At 44.7% G+C, this 20,776-nt stretch overlaps 1 protein-coding gene and 1 long non-coding RNA gene across 13 annotated transcripts in view; one reads left to right on the top strand and one right to left on the bottom strand.

Annotated features, from left to right (window-relative positions):
* LOC144092408 (uncharacterized) overlaps positions 1–14,425 on the bottom strand; it is a 20,523-nt gene extending 6,098 nt beyond the window's left edge. For 2 of the 3 annotated variants that reach the window (XR_013306017.1, XR_013306018.1), the window contains exon 1: positions 14,281–14,425. This is a non-coding gene — a long non-coding RNA (uncharacterized LOC144092408). Of the gene's footprint in view, positions 1–13,001; positions 13,242–14,280 lie in introns of all 3 variants that reach the window. The other variant, XR_013306019.1, reaches the window with a different exon arrangement.
* Positions 13,659–20,776, top strand: part of LOC144092406 (carbonic anhydrase-related protein 10-like) — a 101,476-nt gene continuing 94,358 nt past the window's right edge. For 6 of the 10 annotated variants that reach the window (XR_013306016.1, XM_077625151.1, XM_077625144.1 and 3 more), the window contains exons 1-2: positions 13,659–14,147; positions 19,347–19,421. Coding sequence is in view for 9 of the 10 variants with exons in the window: in XM_077625151.1 (XP_077481277.1) it covers positions 14,084–14,147; positions 19,347–19,421 (139 nt within the window). In the remaining variant the exon portion in view is untranslated. The remainder of the gene's footprint in view (positions 14,148–19,346; positions 19,422–20,776) is intronic. The other 4 variants (XM_077625150.1, XM_077625153.1, XM_077625146.1 and 1 more) reach the window with 3 other exon arrangements.

Genomic DNA, 20,776 nt, shown 5'->3' on the forward strand with positions numbered 1-20,776 from the left:
CATCATTCAATTGATTTGCAAACTTTCTGCAACGTTCAATATTTGGGTCCTGCTGCTCGATCTTTCTGTTTATAAATGGTACTGACGGTCGAACGATTCAAGTTGTATGCCCGTGAAACGCTCGCCACTCTCACGCGCATCAAGCTTCGTTATTATTGCCACTCGTTTCAAAGAAATGGCTTGCCTCTTCCTTGCAACTCCCTCAATAGAAGCCTTTCGCTTTTTACCAACCATATTCAATAAAGGATGCACGAGATATTTAATGATACAAATGAAAAAGGTTATTTGCGCACTGGAGATACGTTCACGCACTTCCGCATTGCAACGAATAAGGTAGATGCTGGGTGAGTCCTCACAGCGCCAGGCGTATTAGCGGCGGAAAGAAGCACTACTCGGAAAAAAATACAAAATCGAACTTACGAACATTTTTCGACATAAACGCCATTTGCAGACATGTTCGTATTCGTAAGTAGGGGAGCGTCTGTGTATGTATGTATGTATGTATGTATGTATATATATATATATATATATATATATATATATATATATAGATATATATATAGATATATATATATATATAGATATATATATAGATATATATATAGATATATATAGATATATATATAGATATATATATAGATATATATATAGATATATATATAGATATATATATATAGATATATATATAGATATATATATAGATATATATATATAGATATATATATAGATATATATATAGATATAGATATATAGATATAGATATAGATATATATATAGATATATATATATAGATATATATATATATATATATATAGATATATATATATATATATATATATATATATATATATATATATATATATATATATATATATATATATATATACGAGCTTAATCGGTTCCGGGACTGAGCTCGTATGACAAGATTCTCGTAACTCAAGCGGAAGTTTCCCATTGAAATGAATGGGAAACAAATAAATTTGTTCCAACTCTCTGAAAAAAACACCAAAAACAGGATATTGGATTGAAAAAAATGTTTTATTTCTTATAATTCGCCATATATTGACAAAGTAATAAATAACGAGTGGTTTGATAGTAATAAAATGTGTTTAATAGAAGTAAAATTAGACGCATTTCACGGAGGGGAAGGGAACGACATACACACGGAGGCGGGGGGGGTGGGTCTGTTCGGGGGGCTTTAACCACGGCAACAATGCACTCGTAAACGAACAAACAAATTTGAATTAACTTGGATAACTATATACAGACACTCAACGTTTAATTTAACTTTAAACAAAACTAAATTCTAAATTTGTTGTAATCTTTTTTACCTTACGTAGTTCTACGGGTTGACACCACCTGGCCGCTCCGCCGAAGTCTTCAAAATGAACGCATCAAGAGTTGTTTGTTTTTGTCTACCCTTCAAAATATTTCGATAATGTCGCATACAAGGAACGATCGCGGGACCTTCTTTCCTTAGAAAGAATAACAGGAAATACAATAGTTGACCTTACCCACGTATTGATTGTGGGTAATGAAGTTTTATTCTGAGAAAGGTTGCCATTGCCTATGGGCATGAAGAAAAGATTATTGCAAGTGCATAGAAAAGAAAGTGTGGGAAGCAGCTGAAGGTGTGCGGAGAGTTGACTTGAGTGTGAGTGTGAATGGTTGTCTGTCTTTTTGTGTTTTTCATTGGCTGGCCACCAAGACATAATCAATCGATCAGATATGAAGGCGGAAAAGGATTTAGAAATTTGGAATTCATTTCTGAAATCGCCAATAAGCCCTTTTTCAGGGATGGCGGCGACAAATTAAGGAAAAAATATTTCGTCAAATGAAAATTTTTGATGAAAATACAGCAGCAGTACTCCAAATGTCAGACTTGACGTGGAGGAACAAATAATCTGCTCTGCGAAATTGAATTTGGGAGCACTGAAAAAGAAAAAAAAATCTTTAAGGAAATGCATTGAATTTGGGTTAGCAGAGGGAGACTGTGCTTCTAAACAGGAAACGGACCAACGGTAGTGCCAGGAGCCTGGGTGCTCAACCTACAGTATAAAGAAGAAGCACTACCAATGACATGAAGTGGGAATGTCCATGCTGACCAACCAGCAGACATGAAAATAGCCGAGAGGGGGATGTGGATCCACCTTTTGCACTGTAAGAAGGTTCTCTCAGTTGAAATTTGAGGAGACAGGTGAGATAAACTTTCTGACATAAGAAAACGAAACAGCAACCACTCCAATATTGTTTGGAAAGATTATTGCTCAGCAAGCAATGCCATAAAACCACAGGGAACTCTTTTATATTGGGTTTATTGTCTCCATATGCAAAAAAGGTGAAAGTGTTTCAATTGAGACTAAACCTTCTTACAAAGGGTTAAAATAAACGACCAGAAAACGAGAAACTACAATGGGAAACAGAAGAAGCCACTCAACACAAGAATGGCCTCTATGCAGTAGAAAACAAGCCATGCGTCCCACAATCATTGTTTGAAGTGATTGTCAAATTGAGCCATGGGAAGGGCCATGTCTCAAGAGGAGGGATAGTATAGTCCAGGGGTCTCGAACTCAATTTACCTGGGGGCCGCTAGAGGCCGAGTCTGGGTAAGACTGGGCCGCATCAGGATTTCCACAAGAAAAGCACTGATAAAACATTCCAACGTTATCAAATATCTTTATTTTTTAACAAAAAATAATTAATTAAATAAATTAACTTAAAGATGAATAAAAAATAAATCAATCAGTAATACAAAACCAAATAATACTAATGAGCATACAGTAGATATACACTGGCTGGCTAAGTAGAGAAAATGAATTATTTTTATTCCGTTTCAAATGTCTGTATTAACAGCTCTTTAACCTTTAACTTTCTGAACTTGAATGGAACATTGAACATGAAATATTCTGAACACGGCTTCTCTTGCCTACTCCTTGCTGCTAGAGACCTGGCAGCGCTTCTTCTCACATAGTCACATTTGGCTTGAGGGAGGAAGCAGTGGAGACCCTCAGTAGAGCTTGAAGATGCTCATCAGTAAGTCTGGACCTGTACTTGGACTTATTGAAGTTCAAGGTGGAGAAAAGCTTCTCACACAAGTATGTGCTCCCAAAAAGGCACATGGTCCGCTTGAACCTTCGGGAAAGTTCAGGGAAGCTGGGGGTCAACTCTCTCAAAAATTGCCCAAGCTTGTCTGCTTCTCCACTCACCTCCCTGAACTTGGCTTTGAGTGCAGAGTTGCACTGCAGGTCAATGAGCTCCATTTGAAGCTCAGGAGGGGCATCTTGCACATCAAAGGAGAAGGGGTCCGCAAAAATTTGAAATGTGGCTTTGTGTGTCTTGAAGTCTTCAAATCTGTGATCAAATTCCTCCTGTAGCTTCGAAATGGCCTCAACATACTTCTCACCACTGAATGGTGTGCCTTCTTCTTCTTCTTCTTCTTTTTCACCTCAGGCGCCTGAGGATTACCCTCAGCAGCGCTAGGGCTGCCACTGGAACACGGATAAGTTCATCCAGGGAGTTGCCCAAGCCGCGATGGTAGCGTTCGGTCATTAAGGCCGGACAGCGGAGCCATAAGTGTTCAGACGACTCTGTTTCCTCGTCGCACAGGCGGCAGCGATCCGAGTCGGATTTCCCCACAAGGTGGAGCCAACGGCGGAGCAGGGGGTGGTGTCCACTGCGGAAACGAATCAGGTCTGTGCGGTCTCCTTTCGATAGGGCAAGTTCTTCCTCTGTGACTTTTGTAGTGTAGGTCTGCAGAAGGCGGGGGTGGGAGAGGGGGGGGAAGCGATCTTCACGTTGGATGATGGCACGTCTTGTGGCTGCGTCCGGGGGGGTATTGGTTTGGTCATCTAACGAGCCAAGTTTAGCTAGGGCATCAGCCAGGTCGTTTCCGCATATGTTGCAGTGGCCCGGGATCCACAGTAGCTGCAGTCGCTTAGAATGAATGGTGTGCCTGCATCCACGAGAGCCTTGCATGCTGGGAAATGGCAAAGGTTTGTCTGAGAGAGCTGGGCTTTCCATAACACAAGTTTAGTGCAGAATGCTCTCACGTTGTCATAGGCAGCACTGATAAGTTGCCCCTGGCCTTGTAGCTTCTTGTTCAGTACATTAAGCTCATGTGTGATATCAACAAGAAAAGCCAAGTCCATGAGCCGTTTGGGATCACTTAGCACAGGATCAATCAACTCACAAATGGCGTAGCTAGCTTTGACTGCTGCATTACTGTCTTTGGTAGCCTTCTTGAAGAAATCCTGTTGCCTCAGAAGACGTGTTTTAAGACTGGCAACCTGGTTGGCTCTCTGATCTCCCTGGTATTTTTCGTACTCCTCAGCATATCTCGTAGTACAATTACGTTTCAAATTGTATTCCTTGTGCACCACAACTTTTTCAGTGTAATTGAGACACGTCGGGGTGCCCCTGTGTTCAACAAAGAAATATTGCACTCCCCACTTTTCTTGAAACTGTCTGTGCTCATCACCGACCTTTCTCTTCACGGCAGGCTTTGAAAGAGACATCTCTGGGGCTCTGTAATATGTTTTTCCACTTGGAATGAGTCTCGGGTTGATCTTTCACATTCAGTCGCGCGGGTTTGTGGCGCATGTGCACTTTCGCTCTCCGTTTCAATCGCGGAGATGGCTACAGACACTGACACAGGCTGGATCACGGATCATAGCGCCTTATTCAGTTCTATGCTGAGAGCAGCGGAGGAGTGTGCGCGCCGAGCGGAGTGATCGGCCTCACGGCTTCTCCTCCGCCCAGCTGATTGGAGGAATGAATGAGTGAGTGAGCGAGGCACTGGACAGCCCGGCCGATGTCCCGCCCTCCAGAGCCGTATACCTCACCGTGATTGGTTCATTCAGCTCCGAACCAAAGTTCCCTCTAATTTTTTGTTGGTCTGAGCAGAAAGACAACCTCCCTGAGCGCACTGAGTACCAGTGTGAGCGACATCATCGGTACTCGGATGATTCGCCTAAAGACGTTTCGCCGACGGACGTTTGACAGACGGGCAGGTCGCCGAATGGACGTTCCACCGAACGTTCATTCGGCCGAACGGAGGTTTCGCCGAAACGGGATTCGCGCGCTCGCCCCGCCGGATCGTGTGTGTACAAGTTTTTCAACCTCGGCCCGCGGGCCATATACGGCCCGTTAGGATTTTTAATCCGGCCCGCCGCCGGTGTTGTCCAAATTATAGTAAAAATCAATGTTCGTCTACCATCAATGGCAGCCCGGGAATAAGCACTCTTGGGCGGGCATGGCAGTCCTCTAATTTTTCATGTAAAACATGCTGTAAAACACGAAAAACATGAGTGGACGAGCTACTGCCACTGGCTGCCACTTAAACGGCGCCATCATGGGGAAAGGGGTAAAAAAAAAAAAAAAAAAAATTAAAAAAAAAAAAAAAATTAAAAAAAAAAAAAAAATCGTTTTTTTTTTACTGCGCGCAATATGATTGCTACTGCGCAGAGAAGACGAGAGTAGTGCGCAATTGCGCACGCGCGCAGCTTAGAGGGAACATTTCTCCGAACACAAGTGTCATTCATATCAATTTTGCGGGCCGTACGAACATTAATCTTTCATATTAAGACGGGGGCCGCAAATTATCTTCCCGAGGGCCGCAGTTGGCCCGCGGGCCGCAAGTTTGAGACCCCTGGTATAGTCCCAAAGATCTCCAAACCTACTTTAAATTTTTTTGCGGAAACTGTCTCACCTGCTATAAACACAACTCTCAAGGCAATGAACGACCCAAGCGCGGAACAAAGCAAGCAGGGACATATCCCTTCGAGGTTCTGATCATGGATTTCATCGAGCTGAACCAAGGTGGCATATACAGGTACTATCTGGTGGTCATTGACCAAGTGGGTTGAGATGTGCCCATCCAAGAAAGCTGATGCCAGGGCAGTCGCAAAAACCATATGCAAAAGGATCATTCCAAGCCATGGAATATCACGAGTCATTTGGAGTGATGGTGGTGCTCACTTCGTGAGCCGCGTGATGCAAGCTATGGGACGGCATCTTGGAATCGACCTGAGGTATCATTGCGCCTGCCACCCCCAAAGTGCTGGACTCGTTGAAAGAACCAATGGAACAGTAAGACTCAGACTGGTGGTGGAGGAGAGAGGAGAAGCAGATTCTCTCACTCAGTGGTTATGCAAAATGTTCCAAGAAAGAACTGTGATAAATGTAAATGATCTGCTGACACCTTCTCGGTCTCCCACACAGGAGGTCCTGTCGCCAGGCGACCTGGTACTCGTCAAGGTGATAAGAAGAAAGTGCTGGTCATCTCCACGTGGGGACGGACCTCACCGTGTGATTTTGACCGCTAACTTCACCAAGTTGGCCACCATCGTCAAAGCTGATGAATGAGTGTCGGAGCTCATGACCATGATCCTGTGTGGGGGCTCGGATGTCCACCTCAAACACAAACACCGGTCAGTCTTCTCCAAAATCTTGATGGCTCTGTTCCCCTGGGTGGGAGCGGCAAGGAACGCCCTGCGTCTGGAGACCATTGACTGCAGGTTCCAGGCCTGTGTCGGCACGTCAGTCCGGCTGCAGCAAGGCCGAGAGGCCCGGGTAGCCCCCATGGCCCAGGTGATTGTCCAGGGCCGCCTTGCTCTTGACGGAGTGGCCGCCCAGCGGGGAGGTGTGTGTGCCATGGTTGGAGACTCATGCTGCACCTTCATCCCTGCCAACGCATCCTGCTCGGTCCATGATGCCCTGCAGGCTATAAGGAACATGCAGAGCGCTGTGACCGTAGATCCGGTTCCACAATGAGGATGGCTTGACTGGTTCCTCTCAGGCTCATGGACACAGACTCTTTTGAAATCCCTAGTACCGTTTGTAACAGTTATTGCTCTCGTGCTTGTTATCCTAACCTGTTGTTTACCCTGCTTCTCAGTTTTGATCAAACATACCATTAATGCCACAGTCGAACACACCATGATTGTTGAAACCCAGCTAATGCTAACTTGTATACACATGCAACAATCCATATCTCAATCTGACCCTGATGTTGCGCTACTGTCTGACACTGATTAATATGTGTTTCCTATTCTGAGACGCCAGAGCATGAGGCGATTGTCCCAAGCGGGAGGTCAAGGGAGCAATTTTCCCTCAACTGCATGAAGGTTTTCGCCCCCTTCTGGTCGGTCTTAACTCCAGTTTGAAGTAATTTGTGAAGAATTTCGTTCAAAAGTAGCGTCGCTAACAAACGAGGTTCCGATGTTTTTATACTCACAAGAGGAGGATAAAATGACAAAGTTGCTTGGCAATTGCTTGTTCATATTGTATCATTTTTTGTAAGTATAGAAAACATAATTGTCATAAGAAACTTGCCCAGAGTTTGGTCATTGTCATGGAGACTTGACACTGATTAATCAGACTTTCCCCAAAGTTTGGTCGTTGTCATAGAAACTATACTATACCCTGTTTTCCTATATAAAGACTGACCCACTGTTCATTCGGAGAGAGTTGCAAGGACAACAGACTGTGAGCGGTTCACAGCTGTTCAAGCTCTCTCCCCATCCTCCTGTCCGGTAATAAACCTATTTCCTATTAAATTGATGCCACTCTTTCTTAACCTGTTCCTGAAGTTGTATTTTCAGATCTATCACAACCCAATGGCTGAAGGAGGAGAAGACATTTTTCAATCGTATGAGGTTATTATTGATGTTTTTTTATGTGTCGCAGCTGCCTATAGCTGCAGTATAGGTTTTATAGCCACAAAACAGTTTTCAGGGTTAGATTTATTCAGACAGCTGAAGGCGTCGATAGGAAATTCATGGACCGCCGCCAGGAAATTCACGGACCACTTGCTGGATCCCAAGGGTCCCAGGTCAGTTCTCAGTAAATCGTTTATTTGCAATAGAAAAAACAAAGACTTTTGTGTTCTGACTCTATTTAAAGGTCCCCCTCCCGCAGTCCAAAGTGGGCCTTAGTTTTGAATATAAGTGGGTGTGTTTCGTTAACCTATTAACACTTGAATGCAGTGGAGGGCCGTGAATTTCACACCGATGCCTTCAGCTATGTTTGAATCAATCCAACCCTCAAAAACTATTTTATGGCTATAAAACCTTTACTGCAGCTACAGCTGTGACACAAAGCATCAACAACAACGTCATACAATTGAAATATTATTTAGGAATATAGATTGTGAAGACCTCAAGGCAGATTTCTGACCCTGGCAAAAAATAATAGCGGAAATGTGATTGGTTAGATGCTTAAATATGAAAACACACATGGAAGCAGCACAACCAGGGCAAAAGCAATGAAAGGAAGCTGACAGACAATTTGGAATTATTTAATGGACAAAACATAATTAACATCAGTCTGTTATTCAAATATTTTTTGGCCAGCAGAGAAGACCTTGCAGGTCCTGACGGTCCACCACTGCTTGAATGATAAAGGAAAATAACATATGATTAATGTGAATAATGTCAATTGGGCTATAGGTTGGTGAAAATATACTTTGTATATATATGACAGTGGCCAGCCGACCGCAGGGCACGAGAAGACGGACAACCATGCACGCTCACACCCATACCTCGGGGCAATTTAGAATGTCGAATCAGCCTACGATGCATGTTTTTGGAATGTGGGAGGAAACCGGAGTACCCAGAGGAAACACACGCAGGCCCTTGGGAGCACATGCAAACTCCACACAGGTGGACGTGACCTGGATTTGAACCAAGGGCCCCAGAGCTGTGAGGCCGACACGCAGGAGACAACAGTTGGAACCTTCACGAGGTGTCTCCCGAGAGGCCGCCCGCCGCGGCCTGCGAATCCAACACAACCACCCAGAGCTGCCACCCAGGAACATGGCGCCCTATGTTTTTCATCCAGCCGGAGATGTCCGCCCTGCCCCACACCTCCGGTTACTCCTCCTAAGGGCAGGCGACGTCGAGGAGAACCCGGGACCTTCCTGCCCGGGATGCTCTAAGACGATCCGTCGTGACTTCACCCCACTGGTCTGCAACGCTTGCCGACGAAATTTCCACAGGACCTGTAGTGGCCTGACCCGAACCCAGATAAAGAGTCATCAAGGCTTTCTCTGCGGATCCTGTTCCGGAAATGCCGTCGTCTCGTCACTTCCGCGCACAGCCTACGTGGGACCGAAAGAAAAATGCTGTGTCTGCAAAATCTCCTTCTGCCCTACCATCTCCCCCATCCCCTGCTCGAACTGCCCCAACAAATCCCACCGCTCTTGCTCTGGACTACCTCGCTCCCAAACTAATGCAAACTGGCTATGCCTGACCTGCTCACCACCCCTGACACAACAATCCTCCACACACCAAACAGCCATAACAATACACCAACCTATAAACGCAAACTGCCCCACCTGTAATAACAAATTAATCGTTTCACGCTCTCCCCTGACATGTAGATCCTGCAAACGTGGATTCCACCTCAAATGCGCCCCTGAAACCAGACACGCTTTAACCATACTTCGCAGGAACAATAACTGGTGCTGCCAGAGCTGTCTGAACCTGAAACCCTCCCACCCTCAACAACCCACAGATAGGATTGCCGATCTACCGGAGGCACGGAAAGCCGGTCTCACCATCCTTCAATGGAACTGTGACTACCTGGCAACCAAGACTACCGAACTGAAAAAGGTGACGGCACGTCTAAAAATTGACATCCTCCTCCTCCAGGAAACAAAACTGGGACTCGAAGACCCGACGCCTCAGCTCGAGGGTTATAACGTGATTCGCCAAGACCGTGAGGGCTCAGGCACAAAACAGCGACGAGGCGGGGGTCTCCTTGTCTACCTGAGATGCGGCATCCCCTACTCCATCCTTCCAGCGTCCCCATCAGGCCCCCTCGAACTCCAGCATATCCACATTCCCATCGCCCGCAGGCGGCACCTCTCACTGGTCAACGCCTACATCCCCCCAGCGACATCGGATTATTGTCCTGCCCCCCAAGATTTCTCCTGGTTAAACCGGCTCCCCACGGAGCATGGCCTGATCTGCGGGGATTTCAATGCGCACCACCCGACCTGGGATATACTTGCCAAGACAGATCCCAGGGGTAACGCAATCCATCAATGGGTCGATGACCATGACCTAACTCTCCTTAATGACGGCGTGTGGACACGGACTGCCAGATACCAACAAGGAGCAGGCATGAGTGCCCCCGACCTAACGATCGCTGACCCCACCACGGCCGAACATCTGCAATGGGAACCCATCGACGAGATGACCTCCGACCACAGACCGATTCTGATTAGGTGGAACTGTGCTCTCCGTGTCGAATGCCAACAAAGAAGAGTACGACCCAACTTCTCGAAAGCTGACTGGAAGAGGTATCGTACCATCCTCGTAGATCGCCTACCCGTAATCTCCGCAGCAGCCACAGCCCCGGAAAAACTCTCCCTCTTAGTGCAACACATGAAAGAGGCAGCAGCACTTACAATACCGGTCAAAGTTATCCGCCAGAAGGAGCTCCCATGGTTGACACAGGACCTGAAGGACCTCATCCGCGAAAGGAATCGGCTACGTCGAGACCTCCAACAAAATAGGAAAGAATGGATAGCACTCTGTCAACAGATCAAACAAAAAAACACTGAAGCGAAAAGAAACGCATGGCGCTTACACCTCGCCAAGATCGCCGAGACAAGATCTACGGAACAAGCCTGGTCCTTAGTAAAATCCCTCTCAGGCACCAAAACACAACAATCTGGTGAGTCCCTGGTCTACAAGAACAAGGAGTACATGAGTGACCGAGCCAAGGCAACAGCATTTAATCAGGGAATATGCCTCGGTCAGCGGACGCAAGAGTGACAAGCGGAGCAGAGCAGCAGTGCGTTCTCTACGTACAGCTACCCGCAGACTGCTCGGCTCACCGCGACATGTCCTCGAGCTCCTGTTCACCGATACTGAACTGCAGACAGCGCTGTCCCAACTTAAAGCGGGTAAGGCAGCTGGACCCGACGACATAGCCCTGGACCTTCTAAAAAATCTCCCGGCAAACATCCTTCCCGAACTACTCCATATCGTCAACACCAGCTGGCTAGAGGGCTGGTGTCCACAAGCTTGGCGAGTGGCCACCATCATCCCTTTCCTCAAAAAAGGGAAGTCACCAAAGGACGTTGGGAACTACAGACCCATCGCCCTCACCTCTACGCTTAGCAAAACGATGGAAAGGCTCATCGTGAACCGTCTCGCCTGGTGGTTGGAAGATAAACAGCTTCTCAGCCACTGGCAAGCCGGTTTTCGAAAGGGAAGAAGCACGGCGGACCAGGCCCTGCGACTGTCGCAGTTCATCTCTGATGGCTTCCAGTCGACTCAACGACAACGCACGCTTGCAACATTCTTTGACGTCAGCAAGGCATTCGACCAGGTATGGAGAACAGGTCTCTTACAAAAAATGGCAGACCTGGGGGTCCCCTACCGCTTCATCAGATGGATCGACAACTGGCTCACAAATCGCACAGCCAGGGTCAGGATCAACAATACCGTCGGTAGGAGCAGAACCTTCAAAGAAGGGCTCCCCCAAGGCTCGGTCCTGTCACCCCTCTTATTCATCATCTACATTAATGACCTCCTCGACAAGTTCAACGATTCCACCCTGGTCATCGCCTATGCAGACGATGTGGCTCTTGCTTGTCGGGGTAGGAACAAAGAGGAGGTGGAAAGCAGACTTCAAGCGGAGGTTGAAAAAGTCTGGAGGTGGAGTTCCGAGGCACACCTAAACCTTAACACCACCAAGTGTGAGGCGTCATTTTTCAGCCTGGACTCAGCTGAGGCCAAATGGCAACCAAAGATCTTAATAAATGGCGCCACCCTCAAGCATAACCCCACCCCCACTTTCCTTGGCATATCTTTCGACCGACAACTCACGTTTGCAGAGCAAGCGAAAAAAGTCCGCCAAACCATGTCCAAAAGAACGAACCTCCTCCGCAAACTCAGTGGCACATCTTGGGGTTGGCAATCAAACGACCTTAGAACGGTGTATATTGCCACCCAGAGAAGTCTCGCAGAGTACGTAGCACCGGCATGGGCCCCCTGGCTGGCCCAAACTCACCTCAAATCCCTTGAAACCGCCCAACTGGAAGCAGCCCGCGCCATAACCCACCACCTCAGGTCTACCCCCACCGAAGCAGTCCTACATGAGGCACATCTTACACCCCTCTCATCCCGCCTCAAGTTACAAGCACTTCTTAAGGCGGATGCCTGGAACCAGCTGCCTCCTTCTGATCCCCGACACCGCCTCCTCCATGAAAACGTTAAAATGCGGTTACAAAAGAAGCCAGACTGGCGATCATCGACCCTTCCCCGTCTTACCGCTCTTGAACTCCATACCCCTTGCACGTACTCTTCCCACCCCTGCCCACCCTGGCTATTACCCCCCCCCCCATCCAAACCGCCTTTACTGCAGTCTGTAAACACATGCCGACCATCACCCAAAGAGATAAGGCCGAAGAGCTCATCAGAAGCGTGGGTAAACCGGACCTACAGATCTTCACAGATGGATCCACCAAAGAAGGCACTGCGGACGGTGGTGCAGGTTTTGTCGTCATTAAGGAGACTGCAATCATCCACCAATGGCATGGTGCCACTGGCACCTGCAGCAGCTCCTACCACTCTGAAAAAGTGGCACTGACCGAGGCACTCTCCTGGCTGAGGGAAAAAGCAGACTGGCAGACATCAATTATCCTCAGTGACTGCAAATCGCTGGTCCAAGCTATGGGAAACCCCCATTCGCAAGACCCCGCCATTCGGAGACTTCAGGGTGACATCGCCCTTTTCCCTCCGCCTAAGCGACTACAGCTACTGTGGATCCCGGGCCACTGCAACATATGCGGTAACGACCTGGCCGATGCCCTAGCTAAACTTGGCTCGTTAGATGACCAAACCCATACCCCCCCGGACGCAGCCACAAGACGTGCCATCATCCAACGTGAAGATCGCCCCCCCCTCACCCACCCCCGCCTTTTGCAGACCTACACTACGAAAGTCACAGAGGAAGAACTTGCCCTATCGAAAGGAGACCGCACAGACCTGATTCGTTTCCGCAGTGGACACCACCCCCTGCTCCGCCGCTGGCTCCACCTTGTGGGGAAATCCGACTCGGATCACTGCCGCCTGTGCGACGAGGAAACAGAGTCGTCTGAACACTTATGGCTCCGCTGTCCGGCCTTAATGACCGAACGCTACCATCGCGGCCTGGGCAACTCCCTGGATGAACTTATCCGTGTTCCAGTGGCAGCTCTAGCGGTGCTGAGGGTAATCCTCAGGCGCCTGAGGTGAAAAAGAAGAAGAAGAAGAAGAAGAGGCCGACACGCTAACCACTCGCAACACTGGGCAGCCCTATGTTGATTATTTTACAAAAAAATAAATGGAAATTGCACAGCATATTATTCTGACAGCAAAGTGTATACTTAAATCATATAAGTTACAAAACAAAATACAAATTTAAGTATTTTTGATTTTCTGAAGTTTAATGGCACTTTTAATGTGTCTGTGTGGGTGTGCCCGTTTGCTTGGGTAAAGAATAACGGTCAATGGTAGTCCAAAACGTGAAAAGTATGTTCATCTCCATTAATCACCCTCCAGAGAAAATTATGATTCAAGATTTTACATTGATTCATAATATTTCAAAAACAAACATAAAATGCTTTTATTTTGACAAGTCATGAGGGTAAAGAGATTGCCTGTTCATTCATACTTGACGTTGGTGATTTGCGTGCGATTGGATGTCTTATTTATTGTCTGCGGACGCTCATGGGTGACAAATATAACGAAGCGAGTTTGTGAACCTATCCATTTAATTCGATCCTCCCATAAGCAAGCAAAGTGGTCTTCGATCTTCACAGTTAAGCGAATCGGATGAAATCCAGACGTTTTTATTTGGCATCGCTCATTTGGTTGTGTCTGCTGAAGATACACTGAAAACACTCGATGCGCGTTTTCTTATTTTGTTCGTTTGCTTTTCTGCATAGAAATTCATCCTATATCTGATGTGGCGTCACGTTTATCCTTGGCTTTAGATGACCTACATTATACGATGCGGAAAACATATTGGAAGAGGTTTACAGCATGATACTGCTTCGAAGGTACTGAACGTGGATTGAAGATATAAGATGGACATATTTGGAGGGTTACTAGTAATACTTTTTCCTGCCGGTTTCATCGCTTGCATATCAGGTGAGTCATTCATGCCTTCGTGGTCCCTCGTACTCCTGTTTTTCACATTAAATTTAATACTCCAGGGCGTGAACCTCTCCTCTCTCCTCTCGCTTCTTTATTATTGCCACTCGTTTCAAATGAAATGGCTTACCTCTTCCTTGCACCTCCCTCACTAGCTTTTCACCAACCATATTGACTAATGGATGCACGAAATATTTAATGATACAAATGAAAAAGGTTCTTTGCGCACTGGAGATACGTTCATGCACTTACGCATTGCAACGAACTGGGCAGAGGAAGGTGGATGCTGGGTGAGCTGAGCTCTCACAGCGCCAGGCGTCGGTATTAGCGGCGGAAAAAAGCACTACTCGGAAAAAGGCGCGCAATACAAAATCGAATTTACGAACATTTTTCGACATAAACGCAATTTGCAGACATGTTCGTATGTACCGTTGTTCGTAACTCGAATGTTCGTAAGCAGGGGAGCGTCTGTATATGTATGTATGTATGTATATATACAGATGCTCCCCTACTTACGAACGAGTTAGGTTCCGAGCGATTGTTCATAAGTTGAATTTGTTCGTAAGTTGATTCAGTGCTATATTTTGTATTATAATTTATGTTTAAGGCCTATATAAGTATATTGAAGGTTTATATAAGTGCATTTGTATGTTTAAGGCTTGTATAAGTAACCGGCATTGGTTTGTACTGAAATTTTTTTTTTAATAAAATGGAGAGAATACGAACAGTACTGTATACATACAACCGACGGTCGAACGATTCAAGTTGTATGCCCGTGCAACGCTCACCATTTTCTCACCCGCATCAAGCTTCTTTATTATTGCCAATTTCGTTTCAAATGAAATGGCTTGCCTCTTCCTTGCACTACCACCCTCACCCTCACTAGAAGCCTTTCACTTTTCACCAACCATATTGAATAATGGATGCATGAGATATTTAATGATAAAAATGTTCTTTGCGCACTGGAGATACGTTCACGCACTTACGCACTGCAATGAACTGGGCAGAGGAAGGTGGATGCTGGGTGATCTCTCACAGCGCCAGGCGTCGGTATTAGCGGCGGAAAGAAGCACTACAAGAAGTAGCCGAAAGAAGCCAGGCTCACAGAACAAAGAAAGTTGTAAAAACATTAAAGTAAAAAGTATAAAGTACAAAGTAAAGTAAAGAGGAATGTATTAAGAAATATTAAAATGTAATTTAAAAAAAGATAGAAGGGCTGTAAAACACGAAAAACATAAGAATATACAGAGCTACTGTCACTGGCCTGGTTGTAATGTCTCAAAAGCTCCAGTATTTTTATACAATCAATAAATGCTGCTAGTAAGTGGATTTTACCCCATTTTAGTACATTTTTTGCCGTTTCGCGTATGGACATATATGGACGTATCGACGTTTATCGCTGTCTTTTTCCCGGGGAAATGATACTCCGGGCCCGGTTCTGATGTATAAAAAGCTCCAGCATTTGTATTTAATCAATAAATCGGCTGGATTTTACCCATTTTTCGGGCAATGTTTGCCCGTACGCCATTGACGTTCATCGCTGTCTTTTCCCGGGAAAATCATCCCCCTGGCTTGGTTTTAATGTCTGAAAAGCTCCAGTATTTGTATTTAATCATTAAATGCTGCTAGGAAGTGGATTTTACCCCATTTTTGTGCATTGATTTATTGATTATTTTTAATGTGTCGCAGCTGTAGCTGCAGTAGAGGTTTTATAGCCATAAAATAGTTTTTGATTGTTGGATTGATTCGTTGAAGGCGCTACGAGAAAATGCACGGACTGCCACTGATATATATATATATATATATATATATATATATATATATATATATATATATATATATATATATATATATATATATATATATATATATATATATATATATATATATATATATATATACATACAGTGGTACCTCGTCATACAAAATGCTCGTCTTACGAGGGAAATTTCGATCGAATAATTCGCCCGTGATGCGGTCAAAATTTCGTGATGCGACCAAGCCAGGTGGCCATGGCATTTTTTTTGCATCTCTTTCGTGTATAAAATCTTTCTACGAGCATTGGGCGGACTTTGCATTTCCATACCCGTTTTTCCTCCCACTTTGGTCTACATTTACATACCAGCTAAACAACAATGGATCGGCAGAGTTTTGCAAAGAAAAGATCTGGAATATATGTACACTCGGTAATCAGACACGGGGAAACGGCAAGTTCCAAACAACTCTTGATGCGTTCGTTTTGAAGGCTCCGGCGGAACGTCGGGGTGGGGCCAACCCGTTACAAAGGTAAAAAAGATTAAAACTAAATTAGAATTCAGTTTTGTGTGAAGTTACATTAAACGTTGAGTGTCTGTATATATTAATCCAAGTTGATTTAAATGTGTTTGTTCGTTTACGAGTGCTGTGGATAAAGTCAGCCCCGAACAGCCCCCCCCCCCCCCCCCCCCCCCGCCTCCGTGTGTATGTCGTTCCCTTCCCCTCTGCGAAATGCGCCTAATTTTACTTCTATTAAACACATTTTATTACTATTAAACCACTCGTTATTTATTACTTTGTCAATACACGGCGAATTAGAATAAATAAAACATGTTTTACACGAGTGGGGCATTGCCGTGGATAAAGTCAGCCCCAAACAGCCCCCCCCCCCGCCTCCGTGTGTATGTCGTTCCCTTCCCCTGAAATGTGTCTAATTTTACTCCTATTAAACACATTATTACTATCAAACCACTCGTTATTTATTAGTTTGTCAATATATGGCGAATTATAAGAAATAAAACATTTTTTCCAATCCAATATCCTGTTTTTTTGTGTTTTTTTTCAGAGAGTTGGAACAAATTAATTTGTTTCCCATTCATTTCAATGGGAAACTTCCGCTCGAGTTACGAGAATCTTGTCATACGAGCTCAGTCCCGGAAAGGATTAAGCTCGTATCTCGAGGTACCACTGTATATATATATATATATATATATATATATATATATATATATATATATATATATATATATATATATATATATATATATATATATATATATATATATATACATACATACATACCTACCTACATATACATATATACATATATATATATATATATACATATACATATACATATATATACATATACATATATATATATATATATATGTATATGTATATATATGTATATATATGTATATGTATATATGTATATATGTATATGTAGGTAGGTATGTATGTATGTATGTATGTATGATGTACGTACGTATGTATATATATGTATACATAGGGTACATACAGGATGCTTAGAAGGCATTATCAACGGCGATTCAAAATCCAAACAAAGATGCAACAGGCTTGACATAGTCTTTTTCCACAGGTGATGTGCGGGACGACAAATTCACTCGCAACAAAACAGGAGAAGGCAAGATGTTGCCCTTCTCTGCCTTTTAAATATAATTTTTCTTCTACAGTGAAATATGGCTTCTTCTTTAGTGAGGAGTGCCACCCAATTCAGCGCAGAAGAAGCAGAGCCTTCACATCCGCCATTTTTTATCCCAGTCTTCTGCTTGCAAGTCTCAGCGTGAATTTTGACATCTTTCTGAACATAGACAGGGTCCAGTCCTTTAAATTCCTGGGGGTCCACGTCACGGTCAAGCTCTCATGGTCTACAAACATCACAGCAGTGGTGAAGAAGGCTCAGAAACGACTCCATTTCCTCAGGGTACTTAGGAAGAACAACTTGGGCACCAATCTTCTGATAACCTTCTATAGAACCACTGTAGAGAGCATCCTGGCGTACGGCATCACAGTGTGGTACGCTGGAAGCACGGCGGCAGACAAAAAGGCCATGCAGAAAGTGATTAACAATGCCCAGAGGATTGTCGGCTGCTCTCTGCCCTCACTGGAAGACAGTGCCAGCCCTCGTTACCTCAGCAGAGCCAAGAACATCATAGGGGACCCTTACCACCCTGGTCACAATCTGTTCCAGCTGCTGCCCTCTGGCAGACGCTATAGGTCCCACAAAGCACGGACAAATAGGCTTAAGGACAGTTTTTTCCCCACATCCATCAGCAATCTAAACTCGCGCTAACATAACACACATTCCCTTCTGCGGTAATATGAACAGATGTTTGCGTGGTGATCTGCCTCCTACTAGCTGACTGAAGTCAGCTAAGGGGAAGACAGTGTATCCACAACAGCAGAATGCTAAATTACAAGTCCGTAACTTACACTTATTTAGGTCTTTTGCCGAGTAAACGTAGCTTATGGAGAAGCACCATCAATTTCGTCACACGCAGTTTCTGCGTGTGATGACAAGTAGGCTTTTTGTGTTGTGATAATGACGACAGGGCCTATGTCCGATTATTATTATTATTATTATTATATACTTAATATAAAAAGAATGTGATGTACTGAAGCCGTGAATGTTTAATGGGGGTGGCGGGGTATCCTGTCATTATCCCAGCTGACCTCAGGCCGGAGTCGCAGGACACCCTGCCGATCGGAGGGCACAAAGAGACAACCATTCACACTCACTCATACCAAGGGGCACAGTGATGCGAGTAATTAGCGCGTTGGCCTCACAACTCTGGGGTCCTGGGTTCAAATCCAGGTCATGTCCATCTGTGTGGAGTTTGCATGTTCTCCCCGGGCCTGCTTGGGTTTCCTCTGGGTACTCCGGTCTCCTCCCACATTCCAAAAACATGCATGGTAGGCTAACACTCTAAATTGCCCCTAGGTATGGGTGTGAGCATGCATGGTTGTCCGTCTCTTTGTGCCCTGCGATCGCCTGGCCACCGATTCAGGGTGTCTCCCGCCTCTGGCCCGGAGACAGCACCCCCCGCGACCCTAATGAGGATAAAGCGGTTCAGAAAATGAGATGAGATGCGACTCATACCAAGGCCCAATTAAGAGTGTCCAACAATCTAGGAGGAAACCGGAGAACCCGGGGAAAACCCATGCAGAACAAACTCCACTCAGGAATCGACCGGATTTGAACCCAGGACCCTTGAACTGTGAGGACGACGTGTAACCCACCCGCCGGGCCCGCCCCTAAAATAACCCCAAAAATTAATTATTAGCAATATAGCTCTAATGAACTTGGGCTCCAAAATGTGTTCTCTGGCCGAGCACTTGTCAATATATATTTGTATAAATGGAGTTTGAGAAAGACTGTGATCTTGAACATTGTGTTATTTTATTGTCATTTCACAGCTCAGCAAAATCCACCAAAAATTCATGAAGGTTGGTGGGCTTACAAGGAGATGGTACAGGGAAACTTTGTTCCAGGTAATATTCAATAAAATAAGAATGATTCATTTTTTAGGACTGATGTCAAATCATGTTTATTGGCCAAATATGTTAGAAATTGTTATGTACTCAAATTTATACTTTCACCAGTCCATAACCCTTTTGAGTTTACTCACATTGATCATGTATCTTGTCTGTATTATCACTTAAATCACCCATGTATTCACATTTATATTTTTTCTTTATGTATCTAATTCCAGTAACTGCTTCTCAACGTAGTGCTTCTTTGTCCTGCAAATTCAACCTTGTATCTTAAGAGTCATAAATTCTTCTTGTGAGCTTTGGTTGTCTTAGGTAGGCATGGGACCTTTCAGCTCTGGTCTTGGTGCCTGGGAACATGAGGAGAATTCCACCATTATTTGTAAATGAAGACGCAAATGTGTTTAGTTGCCTGTGCTAGTGGATAAGATGATGATAGTTATACAGTAATCCGTCGAATTTCGCGGATAATGCAGACCAGACATGGCCGCAATAATCAAATATTACAGTTATAAGCTTATGAAAAGACTAATGTATTCATCTCTAAATATAATCGATATATAAAAAATTGTAAATACTTTAAATTGTGTATTCACAGCAAAATAGTTCCTCTCTGCGTAATATAAATCAAAACCAGGTTAATGGGAGTTTTAGCCCACGTCCAAGTCCATTAAAGTTGTAAAATGACAATAAAGGCATTCAATTCAATTAAAGTCGTCCTGTACAGTCCAGTAGGAAAAGGTCTGTGAAGGGCAGCCCCCTTTCAGTGAGGTACAGCTTCACGTTCGGGATGAAACAGTTTAAGAACCCATCCTTTGTGAGGGTTTTGGTGATCCAGGCTTTCTGATTGCTCATCCAGTAGACGGCAGCAAGGCTTTGTTCTTGTTTGTTAAAGCATGAGGACGGTCAAACTTGTACATTAAGGCTGGCTTTACCATGAAGCCAGTTGCGTTCTCACACATGATGAGTGAATATCCGGAAAGGCATCCTCTTCCAAAAAAGGCCAGTCTCATCCATGTTAAAAACCTTCTCCGGAAGTTAACCTCTGGATACCAACATGATTAGAACCAAAGCCAAGACCTTGACCAAGAAATAAGAGTTCCCTCATATAATTCAAGCGAATCTTGAATTATATAAGAGAACTCTTTCTCGACGTAGTATTTCGCCGCCTTTTGGTCTGCCGAGGAGGCTTCCCCGTACAGCGAAACACTGAAGACATGACCTCTTAAACTTTTCAGAAACAACCTTTGCTTGGAATAAATCCATGAGGCTCCGTCTGAGGAGGCTGAGGAGCTAAGCTATCATAAAAGATCTTGGCTTTGGTTCTAATCATGTTGGTATCCAGAGGTATCTTC

The sequence above is a fragment of the Stigmatopora argus genome, chromosome 18 (assembly GCF_051989625.1).
Source record: "Stigmatopora argus isolate UIUO_Sarg chromosome 18, RoL_Sarg_1.0, whole genome shotgun sequence".
Classification (NCBI taxonomy): domain Eukaryota; kingdom Metazoa; phylum Chordata; class Actinopteri; order Syngnathiformes; family Syngnathidae; genus Stigmatopora; species Stigmatopora argus.